Source organism: Amphibalanus amphitrite, unplaced genomic scaffold (assembly GCF_019059575.1).
Source record: "Amphibalanus amphitrite isolate SeventyFive unplaced genomic scaffold, NRLGWU_Aamphi_draft 001367F_arrow, whole genome shotgun sequence".
NCBI classification, from domain to species: Eukaryota; Metazoa; Arthropoda; class Thecostraca; order Balanomorpha; family Balanidae; genus Amphibalanus; species Amphibalanus amphitrite.
In genome coordinates this window covers 50,896-68,528 of record NW_024882860.1, presented here as the reverse complement: position 1 = coordinate 68,528, position 17,633 = coordinate 50,896, and the positions used below count along the sequence as shown (strand labels likewise).

Below are 17,633 nucleotides of genomic sequence, written 5' to 3'. Positions count from 1 at the left end.
CGCAACATTGTTTAGAGCATGGACATTATGAATGCTTGCATTCTTCTTTGCCAAAATGGTGCACGATTTTCACAGTCTGACCAATCTTTTATGGAGACACACACACGTTAACCCGCGCCCCACTGGGGGGGGGGGGGGGCTATTCATAGCCCCCTCCCGTTTTTCTGCAATAACTTCCAAGCCGCTTCACGTATCGACGCCAAACTTTCAGTACCTTCCGCTGCATCAATTTGACACCTTGTGTCGTAGCTACCATAGGTCGGCCGGAAATGACGTCAGAGTGACGTCATGTTCGGCCGATTTCGACGCAAAACATTGAACCACGGCAATCGCTCCCAAGAGCTCCGTTTTTAAGCTAGATCCAATTTCTTTGCATGAGAGGACTCTAAATAGACTGAGCTATCAAACTGCTATCTCGGATTTTCGAAATTTTGGAAATTTCGAGAATTTTATATAATAAAATTCAAAATTGATATTTTTTACATTTTTTCGAACAAATTTTGACTTTTCGAAAAAACCGGAATGTGTGATAGAACGCATTATTGTGACTAACTCTAGCAAGTTTTAGCTAAATATCCTCAGAAATGACCAAGTTATACGCATTATTGCAAAAAAAAATCACAATTATTAATTTTTTAAATCAATTTTTCAGCACGTATTTGACATGGTACGCCAATATAAATAGCACCATCGTGTTCCTGAGCTCAAACTGCATGTAATTGACACCTTTTTTGTTGAAAAATTTTAACTTCAAAATTTGACCTTTTTTACCTGAAAGTGACCTGACCTAAGCTAAATTCGACTCAAAATGACCTCGAATGACACAGACGACATCAAATTCAAAATCTTTGGCCTAAATGGACCATAAAACATGCGTCACGTGACTGACGCATGATATAATATTTTCGTGACTTGTGATGACCTGGCCTTGACCTGAAAATCAAAGTACAAGTTTGGTACCCTCAGGGTATCTAGAGCATCTTTTCACGAGTGTGTGAACAAAAAATGAGCCTGATCTGACTTGTAGGACGGCGGCCAGAGCCCAAAACGTGAACAAGCCAGAATGCTAATAACTTTTACTTTGACCTGACCTGTGACGTCATCGGTGACCTCGAGGTCGATGAAATCAGGTTTCGTTCGACAGTTTTTCCGGGGCTATCAGACGCCGTTTGAATTTTGACGATCGGCCCAGTAGTTTCGGAGTTAGGAGGGGGGGGGGGGGGCTATGGAGACGGAGAGCCCCCCCCCCCCCAAGTAGGGCGTGTTATACGCAGACCCCAGAGGGGCGCGGGTTAATGAGGGAAATTTAAGGGTGCCACAGTTTAAGGCATCAATTTTTATTCAATACTGAATTAATGGGATAATGACCTTTCAAAGGTCATGACGGTCCAACTTACAAGGTGACCGTAGAGTAGCAAATTTATAATTTATTTGACGCGTTTCAACGAGAGAAACATGATTTTGTTAGAAAAAAAACGAATTGTGTAAGTGGCACTGTCAAACATTATCGCAAAACTTGTTCCAGAAATGTCCGTATTATGGTTTTGCCCCATACAGGCTAAATTGTTGATGTTTCGTTTGAAACTCGCAATACGCCGAAGAGCTTGCGAAAACTGCTGAATTACTTATAGATACCTTTCTGCGATGGGGCATAAAATTAGACGATCTCCAATTTTATGGTAATAATGAGTTAGCTCAAAAGGTCTGATGATCATTTGACAAAGAACCTCAAAGGCGGGAAATGTGACTTTTGATATCATATAATTTTCAATGGTAGATATTTTCTTGCGCGTGCTGATTCGCGCTTGTCGCTATACTTGGACCAGGAGGTGTCAGGGGGAGGGGAAGGCGTCGAAACAGCCCCATCTCGCCTCGATATATATATCGAGGCATATATGCTACGATCGGACCACCGCCAGGGATGAATGGTGTAGTTATTTATTATTTTTTAATTGTAGTATTTCTCATAACTACATGCCACAATCGCCATTGGTGTGGATAATGCTACTGATCAAATGACATCCGGTTCTCTCTGTCAACATTGTAGGTAAATAAATGAGTCGGGATGTGTATCTGGTTTGGTATATCAGGCATTGAATTTTGTTGCAAGAAACTGCGGTAACGAAGTCTAAATTAAACCCAAAAATAGAACTGCGCAGTCAGCCAGATTCCAGTAGAACGTCACATTATACTTATACACGTCACAATGTTCAACGTCTCACCAATTCAGGGCCAACCGGTTTTGCCATTTACGGTGGTCGGTAACTACTCTGATTCTCATTGTGAAGTTCTCGGTACCCGATTCCGGCCGAGTCTTCACCACGGTTGGCCGTGCACTGGGCGAGCTGTTACCCCCACCCATTACCCCTCCCCACCACGTACAGTGGGTGCAGCTGCCGGGTAACAGCACCTGAGTCCGCGGGGGGCCGGGGAGCCGGTGTGGCCACCGCGAGCTGCCGGCCGCCGCGCCGCTCAGTCTGCGCTGCACGGGGCGCGCAGCGGCGGTGCACGAGCAGGGAGAGGCGCGGTGCACGAACTGTGAGAGGCGCAGTGCACCGGCTAAACTTCGTCGTGGTGCAGGAGCTGAGCCGCAGGAGCTGAGGTGCTGGTGCTGGGCTGTGGGAGCTGAGCTCTAGGAGCTGAGCTGTGAGCGCTCCGTAGCAGAAACTCAGCACTCGCGTGGAGCTCAGTTCGGAACCGGCCAAGTGTATGACGGATAATTAACTCTTGGCAGCGGTCAAAATAAGCCAGAACGAGTGACAAGTGTGCACTGTGCGGAGAATCGATCCAGGGTGACAAAGGAAGCTAAGTTTGGCCAAAGATTAAGTCGGATTTCAGGTGAGGACAGAGAGAGAGAGAGAGAGAGAGAGAGAGAGAGAGAGAGAGAGAGAGAGAGAGAGAGAGAGAGAGAGAGAGAGAGAGAAAGAGAGAGAGAGAGAGGGAGAGGGAGAGAGAGAGGGAGAGAGAGAGAGAGAGAGAGAGAGAGAGAGAGAGAGAGAGAGAGAGAGAGAGAGAGAGAGAGAGAGAGAGAGAGAGAGAGAGAGAGAGAGAGAGAGAGAGAGAGAGAGAGAGAGAGAGAGAGAGATGTTTCTAATGTCTCTTCATGTGCATAATTAAGTCGTCAATCGGAATGAGGTTATTGTTTAACTCGCACTTATATCTAACCGATGTTATTATATCTCAGGAAGTTAGGGCTTGATTTCGTCCTATCTTTATCACTTTTTTATCGGTTAGGCCAACATTTTTTACTGAGAAAAAACCTTACAATCTATGTAGTATGCGCTTAGACAATCTCAGGCCGGGTCGGGAAGACGGGATGAGGGGGAGACGAGGGACTGATGCGACTACTACTCTGTTTTGCTTGCATGACATATGTAGATGAAACCTACAACTGCGTAAACGGTCATCCCAGACGAAACGCTCCAGAAATTTATCTGGGGGGGGGGGGGGAGAACGCGTCGCTGAGATGAGCGGTGTGGGGTAAAATGACTTCATAGCGGACGTGCAGGGGCTGGTCATTCGTTTTATTCGTCTCATAACGGCTGGGCCGATTGCCTTCAAAGTTGGTATATACCGTTAGGGACCGATAACAGAGGTGGCCTCACAAGTTAGTTAGGGTCTCATTTGCACGTTCGTATGTGTAAGGGGGGGGGGGGCGGCGCCTCTACGATCTTCAACTCAGAACGGCTGAGACAATGTCGCTGAAAGTGATAGGTAGTCTGAAGGACGGTCACATGACCGTCAAAAGACTGACATATGCAGTCCGACTGCACGGCAGTTGGGGTCTGATTGTACGTGCACACGTAACAGAGCCTGCTTTCACACATCAAGAGCGGCTGAGCCAGTTGCACTATGTTTTATATTCAAGTTTTGTATTTATGCACGCTGCTGAGTGCTAGGTGTCAAGCTAGGTTGGTGACCCTCGCAAGCCACTTGGAGATCTTAACACGTGTGCGCGTTGTGCACTCTCGTCTTTAGGTGCGTTCTACTTGTTATAATTGACCGACAAAATCACTGAAAATATCCATATCTCTCTTAGAGCTATTTCGCTCAAAAGTGTCGTCAGGTTTGATCTCAGTGTATCAGTTTTGAGTGCGTGATATGCATGTTTCTCCGAAGTCCGAAACCTTCCTGCTGCAAAGTTGGTCTGTTGTTTGCTTAATTCCTCGTTCTTATATTGCCGTGCTTAGCTCACCACAGCACGTCAGCATTCTCACCATTTCTGCGAATTGTTTTCTGTTCCAGCCTCCGTTTTGCGGTCATCCGATTCGGCCTCCGTCAGTCAACTCCTCGGATTTCCCCGGCGAAAACCACCAAATCCAACATGGCGGCCACGACGGCTGCGGCTGCGTTCGGCACCGTCAATTTTGTAGTGATGGCGCTGTTTGTGGCCGCCACGCTGGCTATCGGTGTGTTCTACGGTCTGCGTGGACAGGACGCCCAGGGACTGCTCATCTCACGCGACATGAACGTGGCCCCGGTGTCGCTCTCGATGATGGCGACATTCATGTCTGCCATTCTGATCATCGGTGAGACCGTGAGAGTCTAAGAGTTGGTTACCCTTTAAAGAACATGTTCAGCATTAACAGTGAAGGCAAGCCTGTTGAATACGATCATCAGTCATGGAGAGTAATGTAAAGAGAGATTTGAGAGACTTACGCTAACACATTTATTGAGAAGCGAAATCAGGTGATAGATAAAACTTAAAAGTACCTTATTGTTCCCACAATCACAATGCTAAACTCGCAACTGCATGCTTATGCATCGCAAAATAAATGTGCTGAAAAAAATCTGAAATATAACTGAACAATAACTGAAAAAAATCGCGGGTGAATAACTGTACGTAAACCTTCTCAGGTACGCCGTCGGAGATTTTTTACTTCGGCATGCAGTGGTTCGTGGTGGTTCTGACGTTTCCCGTGGCCAGCATCATCATCAGCGTGTTCATCCTGCCCGTCTTCTACCGAATGGAGCTCACCAGCGTCTATGAGGTACGTACACACTTTATGAGCTTAATTCGACAATCTTTTACCGACTGTGGCCCACCAGTGTCTACGAGGTCTGTGCACAAGTGACGGTAGATATATCATCAGCGAAAATATTTATACATTTTAATGTTAAGATAAGTGCTATGTTTTAATTAGTTTATTATTTTATCATACATTATGTTTTAGTATATTTTAATGATTCATCCATATTTACAATGATTACTTTACACCTTTAATTATTACACAGGATGGTCCAAACAGGAGGCTTGAGACCTAGTGATCTCTGTCTAGTGCCTAATATTAAAATCAACAGAATAGCCCGATAGCGATACAACAATCATGCCGAATGAATGAGTACGGTGCTCATTCAATGCTGAGTGCTGACGCAGTAATCTTTGCCGGCCTAGTTGATGATTATCGTTTTACGTGACGCCGTGCAAACTGCAAATGTCCATTTGGCGTTTATTTTCTTTGTCACCTCTGGCCACATGCCTGGATTATGTCCCTCAAGTGACGAGTGACCACTGCCCTTTGCGAATCGTGCTTGGTTCGATGATAGTCCTGTGAAAACAAACGCTTATACTCGTATGTATATTGCAAAATCACCATGATGAAATGTCCGTGCCCGTGGTTGTTTGATGTAAGTACGCAGGCGGGCCTGTTAATTAAACAGCTCTCCCGACGATGCAATGTAATGTTAAATGAGTAAGTAAGAAATCCATCGACCATACCTTTTGCTATGGCTGTCAAGCTATTGTATTGTATTGTATTGTATTTACGTCATAGACTCATCCCTTCATGAGATCGGAATCACAGGGCTATTCTCGAGTCAGAGTCAACACACGCTAAGAAATGCAATGATGAGGATAAAAAGTGAACACACATAAACCACACTACACACACGATGCAGAAGCTAAAAGCGGTTACAGTGACGTGTCAGCTCATGTCACCGAAGATAAGAGTTCTAAGACCTTGCTGGTAAACATCGAGGTGGACATGTCCCAGAACTCGCGTGGTAGGGCGTTATAGCCTGCGGCAGCGCGGTACACGAATTGCCGCTTCCCCGCAGCCGAGCCGTGTATGCGGGGAAGACTAAGCAGGTGGTCCTGCCTGGTGCTGCGGCTACGGTCTGGACGCTCGGCATTAGTGGCAAATAGTGCAGCTAGTGACTCGGGCTGACCTGTTCGTCTAGCTTTGTGTAGGATGTTTAGGGTTTGGGCTTGAACCATAGTGGAGGGGTCCGGCCAGCCGAGTGAGGCACGGACAGAGGAGATGTGGTCGAATTTCTTTTTGCCGGAGATGATGCGGGCCGCAAAATTTAGAATTTTGTTGATGGTGGCGAGGTTCTTGGCAGACCCGTTGCCATAGACGGAGAGGCAGTAGCGGACGTGGGAAAGGACGAGGGCAGACACAAGGATTGGGAGAGTACCGGATGGTAGGTAGTGGCGGATGTGGGAGAGACCGATAAGGATGCCGAAGCACTTCTGTGACAGTTGCGATACGTGCGAGTCCCAAGTGAGATGGCGATCAAAAGTGACACCGAGATTTTTTGCTTCAGTGCAAGGTGATAGCACGGCTTGCCGAAACTTGACCGTGAACGGTGGGAGGTCTCGCAGATTTTGACGTGAGCCGATGGGAAGTAGCTCGAATTTTGACTCGTTAAGTTTTAGACCGTTCGAATGAAAGTAATCACCAAGCGACTGGAGAGATGCCTCGAGTTTTAAGATAAGGTCAGGTAGCTCGGACTTGTGTCCAGAGACTAAAACCTGGGTGTCATCGGCGTACTGAATGATAAAAGAGTCGCCAGCGTACAAGCTAAGATCGTTAACGACGATGCTGAACAAGAGAGGACCCAACGATGACCCCTGGAAGACGCCCTGGCTAATGTTGAGCGGAGGGGAGCTCTGTGAGGCAGAGATGGCTACGCTTTGCGTGTGACCGTCAAGATAATTTCGAAACCAGGCAGTGTCAATGCCGTGCAGCTCGAGCTTGTCAAGCAATTTAGAGTGGGAAATCACGTCAAAAGCTTTAGACAGATCAAGTAAACAGAGCAGAGAGATGTGGCCTTGATCCATGCCAGCAAGTGCTCGGCTATGGAAAGCGATGGAATGCTATGGCCTCTTCCCTCCCCCTCCCACTTCATTGATGCTTGTGTCTAAAGCACTTATGACACCCACGACTCTGACCTCCCCCTCCCCCTTTCAGTACCTGGGGAAGCGGTACAACACGCGCGTCATGACGATGGTCGGAACAGTGGCGTTCATGATGCAGAACCTGCTGTACACGGGTATCGCGCTGTTCGCGCCCACCATCGTCCTCAGCAATGTCACCGGCATGCCCATCTGGGCGGCCATTGTGCTGGTGGCACTGCTCGGCACATCCTACACCGCATTCGTGAGTGGTTTACCGAGGGTGGTTTTGTGTAATTTGAGGGATTGACAGAGAATAATTAACAAATTGATAAAATCTACCGTAGGTATAGTCAGTATTGTGGAATATTCTTAGTTTATGCGGGCTGTGGCTGAAGTATTTGGATAATTGGTATGAAAAAATCAACGGTAGTCTGCTGCGGCAGTCGTGCGTAGTGCGTACTCATATCACGTATTCTACAATCTTCAAATGAGTAAAAAAAAAAATACAACACCGTTTCATCTAAAAATAGTTCTGCGGTGAGAATCAACTACGAAGCCATGAAACACGTCGAGCGGATGACGAAACGGCGTTAACGTCACGAAACAACGAACGTGACCTGAAGGAACCGACTGGAAGTCACGTTCTGAACGGACGGCTTAGCAGTGGTCACGGCTCCCATGTAATCTCTGATTCGCTCAGGAACGTGGGCTTACAGTCCGGCTGGCGCCTGTTCGAACCGGGCCTAGGGCGATCTCGATGGAATGTGATGTCCTATTTGGTCAGCTGTGTGAAATTTGGGTCCGAGACTGAATTAAACCTTTGATGTTCTACGACAATGAATCGGTACAACTGCAAATTTCCCACTATGCAGACACGCATTTCAGATGAGGGCACGATTTATGATGACGTTTCGATCTTAGATTTAACATGATTTAACCTAACTGTGCTGTGCATGTTTGTGCTTTTAGATACTTACATTTTACGTTAACGCTCATTTGTGAATATTTGTGTGGATAGGGAATCATGATTTACACATCCCCACATTGCTGGACGGTGCTGCGTTTGGTTGTCAGCCTGGTCTACATTTTATTGATGAGCCAATGTCCTACCGACCAGCCCGCCTGTGACGTCCTCAGGGTGGCTACAAGGCCGTGGTGTGGGCGGACGTGCTGCAGGCGTGCGTCATGGTCTGTGGCGTCACCGCCATCATCGTACAGGGCTGCATCAACGTCGGCGGCTTCTCAGAGATGCTGGACGTCAACCGGCAGCACGGGAGGCTGACAATGTTCACGTGAGGATCGCTTATAAGTAATAAATAAGTCATTGAGCAGTTAGCTAAGTAACAGTGTAGTTATTGGTCGTCTATTGGCTAAAGCACGTCACATTGCGTAGACGGGCGTTACATGGATTGAGGCGCAAATCTACATATATCTCAGGCAGCTTTTGCCAAATTGTCAGGGAACTCAGTTTTGTTTTTCAATAGAAAAACACAATTCTAAAGAATAGTGAAAGAGGTCTATGACTCGACGTTTGACATTTCAACAGCAGCTTGTCACCAGCTATTGCTCTTCACTTTTGCCCACAGCTGGGACATCGACCCTCTTCAGCGGTACAACTTCTGGAACACATTCTTCGGCCAGATCTTCGTGTGGATTTCCCTGCTGGGGGTGAACCAGCCGGCTGTTCAGAGGCTGCTCAGCCTGCCCACGCTCAAACAGGCAACACTGTGAGTTGTGTCCGTTTCGTCTCACTCTCAAACAGGCAGAACCACGAGTTGAGGTTCGTATAATCACGTGGAGCTGTCCTCTTTTAGCTCAGTAATGCCATGTGATATTTTGAACGCAACCATTGCATTGCCCGCCAGCATTTTGTCCGATGAAGTCGGTTCGTTCCGGCCTCTTTGCTCAGTGAGTAAAGCACTGAACTGGTTAAGCCTCTAGTCGTCTCGGCGCTTGACATACGAGCGGATATACGGCGCTCGTATATCCGAGAGATATACGGCGCTCGTAGAACGTTGTACGTCACGTTTAGTCATCTCTGCCTTCCCTCGTCCACAGCACCAGCCTGATCAGCAGTTTTCTGATCGTCATCATGGTCTCCCTCTCCACCGTCTCCGGACTGGCCATCTTCGCCACGTACTCGTCCTGCGACCCACTGCGGGCCGGCGTGACGAGCCGCCGGGACGAGCTGGTGCCGCACTTTGTGGCCGACCAGCTGGGCCACGTGCCCGGCCTGGGCGGCCTGTTCATCGCCTGCGTGCTCAGCGGCGCGCTCAGCACCATCTCGTCGTCACTCAACTCGCTGGCGGCCGTCACCTGGGAGGATTTCTTCAGGGACAGCGCCTGGACTGCGCGGCTGTCTGAGGCGGGACGGCGATGGGTGCTCCGAGGCATAGGTCAGTCGGGTGGTGGCTCGAAGACATAGTTAAAATGAGGCATACGTTCTAGAGGAAAACTGCAAGGAAATTCGATAGTTCATAGCAATCTTTCAGTAGCTTTTGAAGTGCTCATTTCAGGGATGCGGAGCCGTGGAAATTTCAGACGGCTCGGGCTCGGGCTCCGGCTCCGGATAAAAAATCGGCTCCGGCTCCGGCTCCGGCTCCGGTTCCGGGTGAAATGTCATGGCGGCTCCGGCTCCGGCTCTGGCTCCGAGTAAAATGGTCCGGCTCCGGCTCCGGCTCCAGTACTCAGTACATCCCCTATGGAATTAAATACCTACGGGTGGAAGAAGACAATAGGATTGGTACTTACCTACACGTTGCTTCTGTATATGCATAGGTAACAAGGCTATTTTTGTTTTTAGGGCCTTGGCTACTTTCATATTTTGAATACCATATGTTTTACTGCCTTGTACTGTCAAGCCGAACTAGGTCAATAAATTTTTCCTAAAAAATTCCTAATTATCTTAGATGACCTAGGTTGACCTTGACCCTGACCTTGACCCTGTACATCGTCGAACAACATGTTCCATGATAGGTGGGAGGTAAGACTGGCAAAAAAGGCCGAAATCAGGGTGTCAAAAGCTCACAAGGCCCATGGCAAACGCAAGATGTTGAGAATTGGCCATTTGGGTCATGACATGACCTGAAAAACAAGGTCATATCTCCGAAACCAAAAATCACAGAAACTTGAAATTTTCAGTGGACATCAAGAAAGGATAGAGGAGCAGCTATACGAAAAATCAGCCTTCTAGCTGTAAAAATGTTGAGTGCAGAGCAGAAAGACTGCCTGGGGGGGGCAACCACCCCCCCCCCCCCATGTGCGGGCGAGGGTTAACATCTATCCGGCAGCGCTGGTGTACGGCATCATCTCGATGCTGATGGCGTTCGTGGCCAAGAACATGGGCGGAGTGATTCAAGTGGCCACGGGCGTATACGGCGGCTGCACCGGACCAATCCTGGCCATGTTCGTCATGGGGCTGTTCATGCCCTTCACTAACCCCAAGGTGAGGGAGAGGGAGGGAGAGAGAGAGAGAGGGAGAGAGAGAGAGAGAGAGAGAGAGAGAGAGAGAGAGAGAGAGAGAGAGAGAGAGAGAGAGAGAGAGAGAGAGAGAGAGAGAGAGAGAGAGAGAGAGAGAGAGAGAGAGAGAGACCATCGGGTGTTTGTACGATGTGAGAAAGACAGCGAACTATTGCGTCCAGATGTAAAAAAAAAAAAAAATTAGGTAATAAGAAAGTTGTTAAGTGATGTCTTCTCTCAAAATGTTTGAACGGCGATAACAGATAATTAGTTGGTCCTTTTATGACTGATATACCGTTGACTGTAGCGGTGCTGACTTTGCCCTTCGACCTGCCTGCAGGGTGTTACCACGGGTTTGGTGCTGGGCCTGGCCCTCTCCCTCTGGATCTCATTCGGTGCATCGTTCAGTGGGGCGGCGCCACCGGTCATGCTGCCATCCAGCGCAGACGGATGCAGCTTCAACGTCACAATCACCGCCAACGTCACTGATGACGCCATGGAGACGCGCGAAAAGTAAGAGCGACCGTGGTGAGAGCTGATAGATGCGACCTAACGCCTGTAATGGTCATAACCGTCATAAGTGAACCCATTTAACCGGCTCAACGCTCTTCTAATAAGTGAGCGGCGGGGTATATACATAGGGCCTTGAGCGGCAGGAATACAGTTTAGCAGTTTTACTAGTAAATTTAGAGAAATTGAACGGTTTGAGCTGATCCCCAAGCCATGGCTCTCAGATACATTTTGCATTCCAGATTATCGTAATATTTCGGGGGAGGCATTTCTCGTATACCTAAGAGCTGAGTGCACACATACAATGCCGGATGCTTCGGTGCCTGTAGAAGTAAATACATCATTCATTTAGATGGTTTAGAATGTTGCTTTACATGTGAATCCGTGCTTGGTGAAAGTAATGAAATGATGATGTTTTACAGAGGAACATTCGATACGCTCTACAGCATTTCCTACATGCTCTACGCAGTGATCGGCTTTGTGGCAACAATGGTGACAGGAATCCTAGTGTCTCTTTTGACAGGTGAGTATAACGCTTCACAAGAAATGAACCGAGTGAGACGAGATGGTCGCGAGTCGTCCCACGAATATTGGCGCTAGCCTTACGAAGCTCAACGCCCTTTTACGATCAGTCCTGGTCAATCATTTTGTAGCTGCTCGAGCGAATTGAGCGAGAACGCATTGTGCCTACAAGTCTATTGTGTTCAACAATTTTACAGTGACAGAAGCATACTCGGACGATGTGTCCCTGCAGGATGCGACTGTCGAGCCATATCCGGGTTATACCTAACGAAACCCGTCGAGGTTACGGATAAATACGAAACTGTTTAGGGTTTTCATTGAAAGTTCGCGCAGTTTTTAAGACCTCTAATTAAAATGTCATATTTCAGGTGGAGGACAGGGCAGTGTCGACGAAGAGTACCTGAGTCCCGCCATGTCATGGCATTCACGAAAGAAGAAATTCCATCCGTCAAACACAAACGGAGCTTCAAACGATGCCTACGAAATGGGCGAAAAACACTAATTTTTCATTTGATATATTTCATGTAAATATCATGCGACTCTGAGGGGCAAAAACGTACTTTACGTTCCCACAGTATTTTTGTAGCGTGCATGCCAGGTCACTCGTTACGTATTTCGTAAATCTACCTAAAGTGCTTTAGATGCACGTTTATTGTACATACATTGCTCGGCAGAGGTAGATTCGAAAGTGTGTGGTACAGGCCATAATAGTGCCTTAAATGTGCAGATAAGCAAGCATTACATTTGCGTTGTACCGTGATTTATGAAGTAGTTATTCCTCGTACGCCATAGGGTCCCGACTCCCGGCGCAAAGTCCAAAAACAAAGGTTTGGAGGTCATATGCCACAGACTACCCCGCTACCAGACACATAGTTAACTGTTTTATAGCGTTTTACATGCATTTTTCAAAGAAAATTTGCTCTAATATTGTTTTATTCATATTTCATTTCATTGTATGTGAGATACGAGTGTCGTGATGATCTAAGACCTGCATACAAGGATTGTGGAAATAATGGTAGTTGACTCGATAGCTGACTGTTTAACTGACCTGTAGCTTTTTATGTTACTGTTCTGTAATAATGATGCATGTCTCTGAACGGTATTCACCTCTCAAAAATGGACAGAACATCACAACACATTACACACGGGAGCAGTTCACGTCTGATCTACCTACGATCCTGCATCTACAATTACATGCCATATTTTTTTCTATTCCATGCCAATATTACCTTGATCCTACCATTTGAGCGAAATGATATTTTTGATGAATGTTGTACGGGTCATGTATGCATGTATAAAAATAAAACATTTTGTCTTACAAAGCTAAATAGTTTGTTTTCATGCGCAACTCTCAGACATGAGTGTAGATGTACTGGTATAAAACAGACCTAGTTTTTTGGTCCCTGGCAAGTGTAGACAGCTCAGGATGACAGTTCGAGGAATGCACCGCCCGCGGATGCGTGACATACACAAGCATGTAAAACACAACCTTTCCACACATACTACTTCTTCTCCATTTCGAAGGCGTTGTTGGAAGCTCCGTTGCTGTGAGGCAGTCGGAACTTTGCCTTCTGAGCGAAACACGACATTGCGGGGCTGAGCATTTCGGGATTCACTTCAATATTGCTGCCACCTGAAAAACAGACGACACAATGCGTCCAATATCAAAACCGATATAACGCGAACTGACATGATAAATGGCTAGAGTAAATTTTCGTCATTGCCCATACAATTTATTCACATGTTTCTTTACCGCGTCGTCCCTTTTAACGTTTTTTTTACGGCACCTCCCAGACGTTATATCCATACCACGGTTCATGATATATCATCAGATGCCTTCCTTGCCTGGGTCTGACTATGTTCTAGTAATATTGGGTCTGACATGAAACGTTATCTGTGTGCAATGTGCATATATGATTTTCACGCAATAAATTTATAGGTAAATGCATCATAAAACATGCGCGTAATATTTTCACTATTAATAATCAATCCGAAAATATATTTGGTATAAATTTGTTGGGAAGTCGTTTGGTCACTTACCTGTCACAAGTGACACAATGATGCCGATCACAAATGTCCCGACAAAGCCCAGGACGGAGTACAGCATGTACGATATGCTGAAAAACTTGTTTCTCACAACCCTGAAAGGAATGAAACCAGCATTAAAATGATGAGCCTTATGCACATTTTGTGGGAATCTTTAATCTTTCATTTATAAAAATTGTTGGCAAATAGCAAATAAACGTTTTACATGAGCCATTACGGCACCATTGTAATAACACAGGGACTCCGAGTTAATACATTCGCCACCATCTCAGAATCGGAGGGTCCGACCCAAAGCTGCACCACTTTATACATTGCGTGGCGGTACGGAAGCGAAACTATTGGGAAAGGGGCGGACTCTCGCGACTCCCCCGAGCCCCTGCGATAATATTTATTTGTTAAAAGATCAGCTGCACTGACTTTTCTGCTGCGCTGGTGGCGACGTTGGCACTCTCTGGGATCGTGATGTTGAAGCCACAGCCGTCCACCTCCGTGGGCAGCATGGCCGGAGGAGCAGCACCGCCGAATGAGGCTCCGAACGAGGCAGAGAGGGCCAGAGCCAGGCCCACCAGGAGTCCCACAGTCAGACCCTGTAGTGGTGTGGAGCGGGCTCGGTCAGTAAGGAACCGAGGGCTGTCAGAAAGGATGGTCAGCTTGGCCAGCCTGTCGAGACTAAATCCTGGAGTGAACTGGCGTGGTTGCTGTACGAGTCGGTAAATCGATTTCTTTATTAATAAAGTATCAATATGCACGTAGTTACGAGTATTTAGCAAATGTGAGCCGACCACGCCACCCACAAATGACAAACTCTCTCCCCTCAACGGAAGTTAAAAATAAAGTTGGAATGTGCTTTCTACTAGCTTGCCTTCGGGTTGGAGAAGGGCACAAACAATGCGAGTATGAAGATTGCCAGCACCGGCCCGGTGCAGCCACCGTAGACGCCAATGGCGATCTGAAGAACGCCACCCATGTTCTTGGCTAGGAATGCCATCAGCATTGAGGCTATGCCGTACACGAGCGCTGGAAAGCAGCGGGAAGGGTAAGAATTACGTCGTACACGACGACTGGAAAGATGATAAAAGTCAAAGAAAGGTATGCCTGTATTTAGGGCCTTGGGTATGCCACTATGCCATGCGAGGGATAAGCAACGGAATCAAAGAAGACACAACAAACAAGGCAGTGCTATTGATTTAGTCCAGCCCCAAGCATAAAACTAACGATGAATGAATGAATGAATGAATGAATGAATGAATGAATGAATGAATGAATGAATGAATGAATGAATGAATGAATGAATGAATGAATGAATTAACTAAATATGAATGAATGAATGAATGAATGAATTAATTAATTAACTAAATATGAATGAATGGATATTGCATGAATGAATGAATGAATGAATGAATGAATGAATGAATGAATGAATGAATGAATGAATGAATGAATGAATGAATGAGCTGGAAGCTGGTAGAAGTGTCCACCACTGACCTATTGCCCTGACGGCCCATCGCCGTCCCGCCTCTGACAGTCCAACAATACAGGCGCTGTCCCTGAAGAAATCCTCCCAGGTGACGGCCGCCAGCGAGTTCAGTGACGACGAGATGGTGCTGAGCGCGCCGCTGAGCACGCAGGCGATGAACAGGCCGCCCAGGCCGGGCACGTGGCCCAGCTGGTCGGCCACAAAGTGCGGCACCAGCTCGTCTCGGCGGCTCGTCACGCCGGCCCGCAGCGGGTCGCAGGAGGAGTAGGTGGCGAAGATGGCCAGCCCGGCGAGAACGGCCAGCGTGGTCATGATGAACATCATCAGGCCGCCGAACACACTGGTCCTGGGGATTAAAAACGGGATGCGGCGGCTAGAGAGGTGGAGTGTAATAGTTGCGAAATGTCTCCAAATATTTGTTCGGCATCGGCACTGGGCTAAACGAATGGTTATACATATATGCTACAGCTTGTGTTAAGACTCCTAACGTATTGCTTCTAAATTGGCAGATAGGCAAAGGTGGGTTGTTGTGATTTGCCTTATCGATGGCTAAGCGTTGGTAAGGTAAAAGCTCGAATTAGCCGTCACTTCCAATTGCCATGGGAAAATAATCTCAAAACATTCGCTGATTGCACGATTGTTATGCTGCGTTATACTGAAAAGCCTAATTGCAATCGTTTCGATTACGGTAAAAACCGTTACCATTAACGCTAGGATAATACATTTGACACATTCGGCAAGTTATTTAATAGACAGTTTTGACTCAGCATATAGAATCCTTACATGGCGGCCTTTCTGTACGTGGGCAAGCTGAGAAGTCTCTGCACCGCCGGCTGGTTCACACCCAGCAGGGACGTCCACATGAACAGCTGGCCGAAGAAGATGTTCCAGAAGTTGTGACGCTGCAGCGGGTCAAAGTCCCAGCTGTCGCAGAAGATCTTATGGGTCAGAGTGACATAAAGCAGGTGCCGGGCCACTTACGAACATTATTGGCGCGTGTAAGTAGCGCTGGTATGTGTGTATTTTAACAGCCACAAACTGATTCATTGATTAATCTGGACATTTATGTGACGGGTTTGAAATGAAGTTGTTACGCCAGCTTAGGCACGTATCTACTGCCACAGCCATCCAGCAAGTCTGTCTTATTCGCACGTGTAAGTATAATACACATGCCAAGAAATGAGCATATCGAGGAAACCCTACGAAAAAAATGCATCCTTTGTGGCACCCATAACAATTGTTTACGTCGAATAGCACTGTTGGGAATATGCGACCTCTCTACTTCCAAAGCTGCCCAAGACGCAGATATTCTCACGTGAACAGCGTCAGCCTCCCGTGCAGCCGGTTGACGTCCAACATCTCTGAGAAGCCGCCGACGTTGAGACAGCCCTGTATGATGATGGCGAGCACGCCGGCCACCATGACGCCCGCCTGCAGCACGTCTGCCCAGATGACGGCGCGGAACCCGCCCTGGAGCACATGGAGCACAGCGTGAGCACAATGTAACCGACTAGATACTAAAATGTAGCTCCTTCCACCACCTCTGCCTAAATGACGGTGTGGGCGCCCGGGAACACGCGGAGCATCGGTTCAACAGACAACGTAATACACAGTGTCACATCACGACCCCCTGGAGCATACCGCGACTTATCCGATCACATCCTAACTCTTAGCAGCACACAGTACCGAAGAGCCCAATGGGTAAGCAAGACACGATGGGACGTAGCGCATCTGCTTGCGTTCACAAAGTCTATAAAGGCTGCAGGCCAGTCACGGTGCTTGGGATGGTCCACATATCAAAACTAAAGCTACTTATTACGCTATAACTTAAATGTTTGAAAAGTACACTGCGTTACATAGGTACACAGTTGCAGTAGCGGCGGAACACCTTCAATTAAGGGAGGGGGGGGGGGCACTGCCGAATTTTGGTCCCATTCTTTCCATGCAATGCCCATACTGCTAATGTTAAAATGTCAGAATCAAAGGGGGGCACCGGTGTCCGGTGCCCTCCCCGTTCCGCCGCCTATGCACAGTTGTCCACAAGCACAACAACAAGCTATAATAGCATCACATTCCGTCCTTGTGCTTCCGACCCATGTTCCGCATAGAATAGAGGTAATTGACTATGTTCATTTGCACTAACACTTCTCCAAAGCGTCGTGAGACCAGCTACTAGATATTCTCCACTAGATAGCACCGTCCTACGGTCCAACCACTCACGAATGCGGTGTAGGAGGTGCCGAGGAAGGCAACCAGCACAATGGCTGCCCAGTCGGGCATACCAGTGACATTGCTGAGCACGATCGAGGGTGCATACAGCGCGATGCCGGTGTACAGCAGGTTCTGTGTCATGAACGCAGTCGTCCCGATCACCTTGGCCAGGCTGGAGTCGTACCTCAGGCCCAGGTACTGTAAAACAGTAGTCAGAGGAAGGTCAGCGATCGAATAATGCGTGGGTCGTCTGTGGTTTGAATGTAAGTAGCAAAAGATTGGACAACT

The 17,633-nt window shown here is 47.5% G+C and overlaps 2 protein-coding genes across 2 annotated transcripts; one reads left to right on the top strand and one right to left on the bottom strand.

The window, feature by feature from the left end:
- Window positions 1-2,474: 2,474 nt before the first annotated feature.
- On the top strand, window positions 2,475-12,939 carry LOC122372512 (sodium-coupled monocarboxylate transporter 1-like). Its single transcript, XM_043349744.1, has 11 exons — window positions 2,475-2,838; window positions 4,246-4,529; window positions 4,858-4,991; window positions 7,194-7,382; window positions 8,258-8,412; window positions 8,707-8,847; window positions 9,179-9,516; window positions 10,411-10,565; window positions 10,920-11,092; window positions 11,512-11,612; window positions 11,980-12,939. The coding sequence occupies exons 2-11, from the start codon at window positions 4,325-4,327 to the stop codon at window positions 12,111-12,113; spliced, it is 1,725 nt and encodes a 574-aa protein (XP_043205679.1). The 5' UTR covers window positions 2,475-2,838; window positions 4,246-4,324; the 3' UTR covers window positions 12,114-12,939.
- LOC122372514 (sodium-coupled monocarboxylate transporter 2-like) lies at window positions 12,527-17,539 on the bottom strand. Its single transcript, XM_043349748.1, has 8 exons — window positions 17,355-17,539; window positions 16,450-16,604; window positions 15,918-16,058; window positions 15,143-15,480; window positions 14,520-14,674; window positions 14,075-14,244; window positions 13,652-13,752; window positions 12,527-13,244 (listed from the first exon to the last, which is right to left on the bottom strand). Exons 1-8 carry the CDS (start codon window positions 17,484-17,486, stop codon window positions 13,114-13,116), a joined length of 1,323 nt encoding a protein of 440 aa, XP_043205683.1. The 5' UTR covers window positions 17,487-17,539; the 3' UTR covers window positions 12,527-13,113.
- Window positions 17,540-17,633: the final 94 nt, after the last annotated feature.

Excerpts from the sequence above, each read along its gene's own strand:
- LOC122372512 (XM_043349744.1), top strand. The coding sequence starts at position 4,325 with ATGGCGGCCACGACGGCTGCGGCTGCGTTCGGCACCGTCAATTTTGTA. Across the intron at positions 8,413-8,706 it reads GGGAGGCTGACAATGTTCAC|CTGGGACATCGACCCTCTTC; the intron begins GTGAGGATCGCT and ends TTTTGCCCACAG. Across the intron at positions 8,848-9,178 it reads ACGCTCAAACAGGCAACACT|CACCAGCCTGATCAGCAGTT; the intron begins GTGAGTTGTGTC and ends CCTCGTCCACAG.
- LOC122372514 (XM_043349748.1), bottom strand. The coding sequence starts at position 17,486 with ATGACACAGAACCTGCTGTACACCGGCATCGCGCTGTATGCACCCTCG. Across the intron at positions 16,605-17,354 it reads GCACCTCCTACACCGCATTC|GGCGGGTTCCGCGCCGTCAT; the intron begins GTGAGTGGTTGG and ends CATGTGCTCCAG. Across the intron at positions 13,245-13,651 it reads CATTGTGTCACTTGTGACAG|GTGGCAGCAATATTGAAGTG; the intron begins GTAAGTGACCAA and ends TCTGTTTTTCAG.